At 37.3% G+C, this 11,349-nt stretch overlaps 2 protein-coding genes across 2 annotated transcripts; both read right to left on the bottom strand.

The window, feature by feature from the left end:
• Positions 1-30: 30 nt before the first annotated feature.
• LOC111454956 (guanosine nucleotide diphosphate dissociation inhibitor At5g09550-like) lies at positions 31-4,891 on the bottom strand. The gene is made up of 13 exons (XM_023096444.1): positions 4,724-4,891; positions 3,742-3,804; positions 3,550-3,633; positions 3,296-3,403; positions 2,999-3,171; positions 2,780-2,891; positions 2,556-2,636; positions 2,421-2,483; positions 2,164-2,265; positions 1,580-1,704; positions 992-1,202; positions 414-488; positions 31-233 (listed from the first exon to the last, which is right to left on the bottom strand). The coding sequence occupies exons 1-13, from the start codon at positions 4,808-4,810 to the stop codon at positions 177-179; spliced, it is 1,341 nt and encodes a 446-aa protein (XP_022952212.1). The 5' UTR covers positions 4,811-4,891; the 3' UTR covers positions 31-176.
• A 3,342-nt stretch (positions 4,892-8,233) lies between these two features.
• On the bottom strand, positions 8,234-10,467 carry LOC111454955 (NHS-like protein 1). The gene is made up of 2 exons (XM_023096443.1): positions 10,377-10,467; positions 8,234-10,295 (listed from the first exon to the last, which is right to left on the bottom strand). Exons 1-2 carry the CDS (start codon positions 10,388-10,390, stop codon positions 8,495-8,497), a joined length of 1,815 nt encoding a protein of 604 aa, XP_022952211.1. The 5' UTR covers positions 10,391-10,467; the 3' UTR covers positions 8,234-8,494.
• Positions 10,468-11,349: the final 882 nt, after the last annotated feature.

Genomic DNA, 11,349 nt, shown 5'->3' on the forward strand with positions numbered 1-11,349 from the left:
TTGGAATCCACATCTGAATATATATATATATATTGGGAATCCATTAATAAAATCACCAACACACTCGGATGCAGTAAGTGGTTGCTGAAAAAATAAAAAAAAATTAATTAGAAACAATCAAACAATCGAACAAAAATGTTGCCTTTGCTCTTAAGAATTGACGCAATTATTATATCTCAATCATCATCAGCTGAAGCACTTGCAGCACTGAGATCCACAGAAAGATCAAGAGCCTGCCACGATTTAAGAGAGAGTTGTTGGCAAGATATCATACCAGAGGATTTCGTTTCAAATCATTTAGCAAATAACATATCATTTTTCATAACTTTTTTGCTTTTTTTGAAAATGGTTTGCAGAAATTATCTGAAAATTCTAGTCAAAATTTGCCCTATTTCAAAATGATTATTGTGTACCTTTCCAGTGATGTTGCCGTACATCGCAAGCACATCTGCTACTGTAGACTCAAAATGGGTGCTTGCATCGTAACTCTGCATTAAAACCAATGTTCAAAGCTCGTAAAATGTGTCGAAGTAGAGAATATAAACAGATTGAATCTCAACCATTGATTTGTTAAACAGAAATGAAAAATCGAATACTAAAGGTGTGTCAATATCCGCGTTAGGAAATTAAGAACTTAAAGCCAAAACAAGATGTCCAAATAAGAACATCTACCCGACTGATAAACTATTCATACCCAAAAGGATTATATCCATTGATAAGATGGGAAGAGTTTAACTATAGATAATCTCTTAACCATCCCATCAAATAAGTGGAAGATTCATTAAACGGTAAAACGTTACCTTGCCATAATGTGATGGGCTTCTAGTGCCAATAAAAAGTAACTCATCCAATGGTATTTAACATCCAAAAAACGGCCAAATAAAAGGGGTTCGTTGTTTCAGTATTGCATATTCGGTTTTGTATCTATGCTTTCCATTTGTCTCCAACAATTTCTTTTATGAGAAAGGAAGAAATAGATTTTTGAACTTACCATAGATATGAAGCAATTGTCTGTTTCATGGTTATTTGCGGGAATAAATCTGTCATAAGTTTCATAGAATATCTCATCAACAGGTCCAAGGAGGTCAATCCCAGGCTTCAATTCTATCTCAGGATTGTCAGTCTCTGCTTCTGTGGAAACGAAAGCAATAAATTTTCCTTTTGGAGCAACGTTGTGTGCATATGAGCAACAGAAGAGGTACCTAGGAAAAAAGAAAAAGGAAAACAACTAATTAGTTTATGAGACTGTCAGAAGAAGAATTAACAGGTATCAATCAAACCATTATCACCAGGCATTTTAGTGTGTATCATTTTACGAGAATCGAGTATGATATACATCAATCAGAAGAGGTATGCGATAAATTCAGAACTCCTTTTATTTTTTGGGTTTGAAAAAAATGTGGATTTAATCTTATAATATGTTAGGAAATTTCTTATGATAATCATCCATATCTAAGACATATCTTAATGCCTGAAAGTTAGGTAGGATAACTATTGCGTGCCCCCAAGTTTTATGAAATACAAGAGGTCATCAAGAATGGCATCTAAGTAGTCTGTAATGTTTTGGCATAGCACTTACATGTCTGATTTACGGCCAAGTTGCTTTTGCGGTAGGATAACCTGAGCTGAATGAGAATCATGGGTGTTTGGGATTGGATGACTCATTATACAAACTGCACGAGCTACTTTTCCAACCTTCTGAACCTGTTGAATCAAGAAAGCAAAATCGGCAGATAAAACATAATGAGTTCTCTACCATATATATATATATATATATATATGCATCTATATCAGCCTCAGGTTTATGTGGACAGCCCAAAAAATACACATTGACAAAAATTAACTTATAGGCTCCCGGAATAGTACTATAAGAATTGGTACTGAACATCCTTTCTGTAATTGTATATGCTCCCATAGCAATAACTTATTTTGGTTCAGGAATTTGCTCTTATAATCTTACTAAAAATGAGTCATTTTCATTATTATCGTGCCCTGTTAAAATTAAGTCTGCCTGTCTAGGACGAGATCGTGGTACCAGTCCAAAATGATATATACATATAATATGTACATATAAGTCTTTGGCCTCCTGGCTAATGGTTCATAACAAATGAACTTGACTCGACACAATAAACCATTGGTTAATACTTTTTGGATGTTGAGTACCTTGTTTGGCAGATACGATGGGTCACAAACAACTTTTTTACATTTAGCAGTTTCTCCTTCGGAAGTCACACCATAAGCTTTCCCATCGCCATCAAACTCGACCTGTTATTCGAAAATCAATAAATCTCAAAAGGGGTTACTTTTAGATTTTAAGTTACATAGTAATCAATGATTTTCGGCGAACATGATGAGGATCAAGAAATTTACAGAGCTTAGGATACAAGCCAACTGTTAGCGAGGTACACTCTTCAGTTTACCTTACATTCTGGCTTGTTGAGCATGTAAGTTCCACCATAAACGGCACTTAAACGGGCAAATGCCTGACAATAATGTTATAAAAAGATAAGAAAATATTCTTTGTATGATATTAAAGATTTAAACTCTAAACATACCTGAGGCAACTCTCCAAGTCCGTAGAGTGGATAGATATAGGGAGATCCTCCTTGGAAGCGTGCCAAAGATTCTGCGTAAAGCTATATACAACAAGTGCCAATTCCTTTGAATACAAACAGCTTACCAGTTTTAATACAGTGCAAGACTTTCAATTTTCTTTTCTTATTATAGAACATATGTTAAGACGAAAGTAAAGAGTACAAAGCATAAAAGACGGTTTTACCTTCATTTTCTTCACAAAATCTAATGCTGGACCATCCAAATAACTATCGTCAAAATGTAGTGCCAAAGCATGCCCAATAAAGTCAATTGTATCGTCTTCTAGCCCATACTTCCTGCAATACCAAATGCAGGAGAATGAATGAAAAGACTCTCTTCAAATTAAATAAAAGTGCCATCAAATCTAGTATATAAACTAGTATGGGGGACAAGACATGCTCACGTGATGAGTTCTCTAGCTGTAACTTTGGTTAAATCTAAACCTTCGTGAGATTTTGGATCTTTTTCATCATAATCTTGAACATAAATGAAGAACTTTCGAGCACGACGTTTCTCGAAAAGTCCCATCAGTGGTGACTTCAGAGCTTCAACATCAGTAGCTGGAACTTTGTAAATCTGAAAAGAAAAGAAAACGACGCTCAGATACACGAACAGCCTAACGTTTCTATCTTTCTTAATTGATTGTTATTATTAAGACAGAAACAAAGATAGGGGAGCGTTCCATAACCATTCAGATTACCTTTCCCTTGTTGTACACAAAACTACCATCAACCGCCTTGAAGTGTAGGTATTTGGTAACATCTGTGTGGATGAGTACTCGTACCAAACCACCATTGGCCATCATGAACTGTGGAGGAAAAAATGGACAGAAGCTCTCAGATCGACCTTAACACTTAAGTCCCTTTTGATAACCAATTTGTTTTTAGTTCTCTTTTTAGAAATTAAGTCTGTTTAATATCAACATTGTACTCTTCATTTAATTTCGTAATGTACCTTCGGTATCATATCAACATTGTACTCTTTGCTCATGCCCAACTGTTCAGGAGGCTTATCATTCCCCCTGAAACGTTTCCAAAGCTGTAGGAGGGTAGAGAAACATATGTAATATAAGAACAGAAAAATTGACCAAGGGAATAGGACTTAAATCAAGTGAAAACTTATTCCATGAATTTGATTATATTAAACCTGTATGAGATTAAGAGAGGTCGATGCTCCTCCATAGTAATCATTTCTATCCATATGAAGTACCTGTTCCAGAAGATTACTGGTTTAATCACAAAATCAAGGGGGGGAAGAATAGATGTCACCGTGTTCAAGACCAGACCAGGTAAGGAACTTTTTCTTAGACAAGGAAATGTCCCAAAAGTAGTGTTCCGGAAATAATTTCTTCCTTTGGTGTTTCTTATAATCTTCATTAAGAACAATGATAAAAACAAAAGATTATGTGCGCTTGAAACCGTTCTTCAAAATGTGATGATTTTAGAATTGTTCTAGGAAAATTTACTTTCGAAAAATCATTTATCCAAAACAGAAACTCTGTTTCCCAAAATACTCCCAAATGATTCTGAGCTATACTTTGGGGGGCAAAAAAACCAGCAACTCAAAAGAAAAAGATTCAGGCATGGACATAATACTGTTCAATTCTCAAACAAATAATTATTATGATCCGAATAAACAAGATCATAAAAGTAAGGTTTCTCACATGTTTTCAAAACATTTCAATTAATACGCAAAACACCAAAACTCAGCAGTGATGAACAAAAATTAATTACACAAAACAATAGCGAACAAAGCTCCTCAAACCATTAGCGAGAAGTGATAGAAAATTCCTTCATGGTTAACATTTATTCGAAGCCTCGGGAGCTGAATCACTCTACTATATCAACGATGCAAGAATATTTCGCTTAACATCACCAGATTACCAAACGCCAAGTCCATAAACAGATATATTTCACGGATCACCGAAATTCAAAACCGAACAACGATCGACAAATTCAACCTATGTACCTTCCTAAATCCAATACCACGGATTTACATTTCACACAAACCACACGCAATTTCTTCCTAAAGCCATCGGATAAGCAGAGATTCGAAAAAATTTCTATACGAAACTGATTTTGATACAGAATCATTAAAAGAAAAAAAGGTTATAGAGAAGAGAGAATACTTTGAGGCCATCGACGGAGAGAAGGCCGCTGAGAATGCATTCTTTAAGGCCAGTACCAAGAACGATGACGTCGTATTCTTCATCCATGGCTGCAACAGCTAACCTGTGAAAGAGTAAGATTCAGAGATATGGAAGAAGGATTTGGGAGAAGAACGATGAAATAGAAGAGAGTCGGGTTTTCGAAGTGGGCGATCCTGGAACAAGTCTTTAGCGGGAACTAACGAGAGTAACGGAAAACAAAACACGTGCTGCTTTCACGCGGAGAGAAGCGCGTGTATACCACGCGCCACAATTAACCCTCTCCTTTTTTTTTCCTTCTCAAATTTAATAGCTAAAATAAATTAATTAGGAAATTTGCTTATCTCTTGGACGATGAAAGTCGAAGTCGGCTAATTTAGGGAATGATCATGCATTTATAATCTGATGAAAGTCTTACGTCTGCTAATTTAGGAAATGATCATGAGTTTATAATCAAAGAATACTAAAGCCGAGTAGAACATTTGTTGATCGAATATCTCAAGGCAAGAACATTTGTTTGAAATTCGAATCACTCCACAAGCAAGATTGATCATGTCGAGTTTAAATGATTCTATATGCAACCTAAACTACATAAAATTGCAAAGAAACTTAGTCATTGGCTAAGGAAAAGCACAAAGGCTCATTTTTACTGTATTTTCCAAGTCTACTTATATATACAATATAATGGCTTTATATAGCCTCAAAATAAAACTATCAAAGACCTTTCAAGAGTTGTAACATTCATATTTAATATTATAATTAACCCTCATGTAATTGTAACCTAAAGTAAATAAAAAGTCTTAAAATATATTAATAAAATACAATAACTTTAAATTGTAATCTACCCAAAATTTATAATATGAAACTTCATTTTTATTCGTTGTGGCATGAATTGAAATATATTTGGATAATTTTAATAATATATTCGAGTAAAAATAATTTTATTTTATATATTAGGATTGACCCATCTATTTTAAAACTCCGTTCCATTGACTTTCGTTAGATTCGTTTGACAATGACTTTATGTAGACATTGATTGACATGTAGCTGTGGTTCAAAACATTAAATTATAACTAATTAAAATATTAACATATTGTCAACAATTTTTATATTACTAATATCGCAATAAAAATTTTGAAGAAAAAAAAAAGTAATTAATAACTTATTTATAAAAAAAAGTGTTTTTTTTTTTAAATTTTTTTAATTCTATAATTTCCCAAAAATATCTATCCATATTTATTACTTTGGTGTGAAAATCAATATGATGTATCAATAATGTAATAAATTAACCAAATTTCAATAAGACTTGCCAGTTGACCAAATTGCCCATTGATATTTGATGATTTGGCGGCAACTCCATGATCAATTATTGAGGGTTATTTTCGTCTTTTTACTTTCTCTCTCCTTTTCATTTTTGGCATTTTTATCATATGATTTCTAATCAAATTTAGAAAAAGAAAATCAAGATCTTAAATGTTATACATTAAGAAGAAAAAAATATCTATGAACTCATTAGTTTCAACTAAATAAATCTCTTACACGGTAAAATAAGCTCGAACGTTATCTGTTATTTTGAACTTGATACAACTCGACAAATCCCCCATCCCCTAGAGCTAGGTTTTTTTGATATTTTGTCTTACCGACTTCCCCCGCTGCCAAAACCTTACTTACTAGACTAGATAGAGGGGCGAGAGTGAGAAAGTTCTCCTTCTAACTCGACTCGCGCGAGTAACTGCCATTACGTGTGCCATAAAAACCACCCCGAATAGGGGTCAAGAGAGAAAATTCTCCTTCTCACCCGACTCGCGCGAGTAACTGCCACTACGTGCGCCATACAGTCCACCCCTAATTTCTACCACATTCACTAGGTTAAGTTTGTGGTCGACGCCTGCCGTAATGGTTGAAAATAAGGGGCGAACCAAGACCCAAACTATTTTTAAAACTACTTCCAACCATATACCCAAACTTTTAAAGCAAGAACGGGAGAAACTTCGTAAGAGATACAAAATATGCTGCAGAACCAAAACATTCTATATGCCTCGACGACCTAACCTTATTGTTAGGTCACTCTATTTTGGTGCATGGTCAGGTTCTTAAGGTATGTGCTATAACAACGGTAGGTGTAGGGCGGGTAAGGTAAAGAAGCCACCCCTAGAACCGGGCGAAGTCGAAAGCTTTGGCCCTTTCAGATCAACTGAAACGACTGCATACATGGGTACAAGAAGGTGAACTGAAAGGGGAATTGAGTTGTCTTCTTCTTTCCTCTTCGTTCCAATGGAGGAGGAATTTGGACTATCAAGAACTCCACCATTCATAACCATGGCAATGGAGATTGCTTTACATCAGTTTCCAACCGTACAAAGAAATAAATATACTCTCCCACCTTTGTTTCTTGCTTACAATCTCCCATTGGTCATTGGGAGGACTTCTAGAACATGTTCGAGTCAACTTTCGAGATGTAAACACATCCAAGGAAGGGACAAAACATAATGATGTGATATTAGAAACTCGTCCAAGAGAATTACAAGCATATTCTTACCGTTTAAACCTTATATTGCAACACCCACCGCTAGCCGATATTGTTCTCTTTGGGCTTTCCATTCAAGGTTTTGAAACGCGTCTACTAGGGAGAGATTTCCACACCCTTGTAAGGAATGTTTTGTTCCTCACTTCAACCGATGTGAGATCTCACAATACACCTCCCTTGAGGGGCAAACGTCCTTTCCACACCTTTATAAGGAATACTTCATTCGCCACTTCAACTGATGTGAGATCTCACAATCCATCCCCTGGGGTCAGCGTCCTCGTTAGCACACCGCCCGATGTCTGTTTCTATTACCATCTGTAACAATCCAAGCTCACCGTTAGCGGATATTGTCCTCTTTGAGGTTTCTCTTCAAGGGCTTCCTCTCAAGGTTTTAATACGCGTCTACTAGGAAAAGGTTTCCACCCCCTTTTAAAGAATGCTTCGTTCCCCACTCCAACCAATGTGGGATCTCACAATCCACCTCCCTTGGGGTGCTAGCATCTTCACTAGCACACCGCTCGATGTCTAGCTCTGATACCATTTGTAACAACTCAAACATACTACTATCGGATATTGTCCTCTTTGGGCTTCCCCTTTAATGGCTTCCCCTCAAGGTTTTAAAACGCATCTAAGAAATGCTTCGTTCCCCATTCCAACCGATGTGAGACCTCAAATATATCAAGTCAAAATACAAGCATTCGAAAATAGAAGGACTTGCAGCCGCCCAGCCTAGACCATGGCCTGAAGGTTTCAATAGAATGCAAAACTTCCTTTATCCTATCTGTTTCCTTCCTCCTGGATAACAAAAAAAAAAAGAAAAAAAAAAGAAAAAAACTACAGATTCCTAGAAAAGATGAACAAATACAAACAACATGAACCAAAAGAATATCATCACCAGATGCATGAATCCCTCATAACAGACCATTATAAAAGCATAAGAATCTAGGGAAAACCATCAGGCAACATGAATCAAGAACACCAGAATTATCTTTAAATGTGGCAGGAAGCAACAAACTATAACTTTCAGATATCAACACTAAAGATCTCAAAGTGTATAACTAGCTAAATGCATCTCAGATCAGGAGTAAAGTGAATGGCAGTGTAAGAACAGAACAACCAGGCAAAAGGCATTGCAGCTTAAAATGATTTGTATACTACAATAACAAAATACAACATCAAGAACATAAGGAAGAGTCTTACTTCAAGAATAACATCCAAGAGCCTCACTAGCTAGCTTTGACCTTATCATCAGCCACAGCATTAAGTATTGGCAGACTACTCAAAAATTCATCAAGCCCCTCAAAGAACCCAATTCCTTCAATGTTATCCTCCCCATGTCCTCCACTTACGCCTGTGGCAGGTTCTTCAACCTCATTGCTGAATTCCACATTCAAATCCAACTTCCCTACCTCCTTTGGCCCTTTTGATCTATGCTTCTTCCCAGTCCCCCCGGCGGCTACCACAGCCTTCTTACTTGACTCGCCCTTCGTGGCGTTCGACAAACCAAACCGCACCAACCCATTCCTATTCTCAACTTCATCTACATTTCCTTGGTTCCCTTTCAGCAAGCTCTCAGAATTTGTTCTCTTATCACTTCTAGTAGCTAAACTTCTCTTAGGCTTCTTCTTTTTACTTACCCTTCCCCATTCTTCATCAGAACTGTCACTTGGTTCTGAAGCTTGGATGTAAAGATCATCCTCTTCACAAACAAATCTCGGAATGGATTTCTTGGTGGGTTTAACGTTTTTAGCTTTCCCTGGCTTTGTTCCTCCCTTATCAGGCAGAGGACAGGAAAACATAGCTGAAAATGGCGACCAGGGTGCAGACCCCATTGGCCCTTTAGCATTGGGAGAAACCCCAAGTGGGAAAAACCCCCAGCAGCAGAATGTGGAAGCATTTTCAGCTACTGGTGGTGATGGAATAACCAGTGCTTGAAATGCCTTGCTACAATTCTGGCATCTAAGCACACAATCTTCGTAAACCTTGGGGTACTCGTAGAGATTGTAACAGTAAGGGCATGCAGTCCAGAAACTTGGAATGCTGGACTCAGTCGGCAGGGTAGACTCTGGCTCCCGTGAGGGGCGATTGGAATCAATGTGCTGCTCAGTAGCTTCCTGAGCTGACTCATGGACATCACTGACATTTGGTCTCTCTTCCTCTACAATTACTTCAACACTCATTGATTTGGGGGTTTGGGGGGTTTTGGGGGTTTTTCTTACAAATTGCTGCAGATCTTCCTGCTGCTGTGGTCGGTTAGGAAGTTGTGGCTGCGGCTGCGACGGTGGTTGTAGTGGTGGCGGTTGCGGTCGTTCTGGCGACGGCGGCTGTAGGAGTTCCAGCGGTGGCGGATGCGGGCGTTCTGGTGGTGGCGGCGGTGGTGGTGGCTGTTCTTGATGCTGAGGCTCCTCTACCATCATCCTAGTCTCCTTCCTCGGACTAGTTCTAACAGGCTGCGGAAATTGGGGCTGCGGCGGCGGGGACTTCGGTTTCTGATTCGACCCAGTCGTTCCAGGGCTAAATTTGGAGTACATAAGATAATCATTATCGTACAAGGCTTTTCTCAAGGGGTTCGAAAGCACACACCAAGCATCAGAGATGAGCCTGAAAGCATGATCTGCAAACGCGACTCTGTTCGCCTCAGGGTGAAGAAGAAGCGCCAGTCGCCGATACTGCGTTGCAATTATCTCCATGCTGTGAGTCGGCTGCGAAATTTGCAAAATACCGTACCAATCATACTGATTATTGATCCGTCCCTCCGCCGCTAGCAGCGTATCCGCGACGGCGATTACTCTGTCGGCCGCCTCCAGCACTATAGGGTCCGATTCTCTCGCCCGGATCGCGAAGCTCCTCGTTCCATAAAAGTCACGCGCCGCCAGAAGCTTCTCCGCTATGCTCAGCCACCGCAAAGCCTCCGCTCTATTCCCACCACCGTCGTTGTGCTCCATTTTCCGGCCGTCTCTCTCTCTCTCTCTCTTCTCTCTCTTCTCTCTCTCTCCAGTTTCCACTGATCTGGTGCTCTGTTCATCACTGTAATGAAGACAAAAGAGGTAAGGCCTTTGGATATGTGAAATGACGAAAAAGTCCACAAATCTATACAGAATTACGAACCACTTGAACTGCATTTGGTAGGTTTGAAAGGGTATTTTAGTCTTTCAAAAAACATAAAAGGATAATTTCCTCTTTCCAGTTCGCCATTGACGCAGTTTTTGAGATGAAAATGTCTGATCCAGTAAGTAACGGAGTTCAATAAATTACAGACGACCATTTCTGAGTTTTTCACTGTGGTAATTTTTTCTTTCATCTTTTCTACATGGAGCTGATTAACCCCGGGGTAAATTTTATTTTCCCTTTTTAGTGAGTCAGATTAATTTCAAGAAAGGTCAGAAAATTTGAATTTGTGATGTAAACTTTATTTTCCCACGTGTCGGGCAGTGATAAGATTACATCACGTGTCCCGTGACGTGCCCCCCACGTGCACCACGGTTTCCCAAAGAGGATGGTTTATTTTAATTATTTTAAAAAAACACAAATACTTTTATAATTTTACTGAAAATTCAAATGCTTTTTTTTTAATATAATAACTATAATAAAAAAATAAATAAATAAATAAAATAATTTAAAATTTGAAAACATGGATTAATAAATAAATAAATAAATAAAATAATTTAAAATTGGAAATTGTGTTATAATTTTTTGCATTTTTTTTAATTTTATTACCGTAAATAATAAATAAAAACAAAAGCCCTATTTTTAAATTTGGAGAATAAATTAGAATTTAATCATTTTTGGGTGAAGTAATATAAGGGAAAGAAAAAATGGGAGAAAGAAACAAGAAAAGATAGCAGTTTTTTTGGGGGAGAAAATTGGAAATGACATTCACTCGAGGACAGAGATAAAAAGTTTTTTTTTTTTAAGACAGAAAAGTTATCTTAGATCTCTTTTTCAATTATTTAGATATATATATATATACAATATTTATAAAGTTTTTAATGCTCACATGAAGTTTAACACATGGTAAAATTTAGAGAATTGAAATTGAGATTGATGTCATTGAAATTGAGATTGATGTCATGGTTCATAT

The sequence above is a fragment of the Cucurbita moschata genome, unplaced genomic scaffold, assembly GCF_002738365.1.
Source record: "Cucurbita moschata cultivar Rifu unplaced genomic scaffold, Cmos_1.0 Cmo_Scf00017, whole genome shotgun sequence".
Taxonomy (NCBI): Eukaryota; Viridiplantae; Streptophyta; class Magnoliopsida; order Cucurbitales; family Cucurbitaceae; genus Cucurbita; species Cucurbita moschata.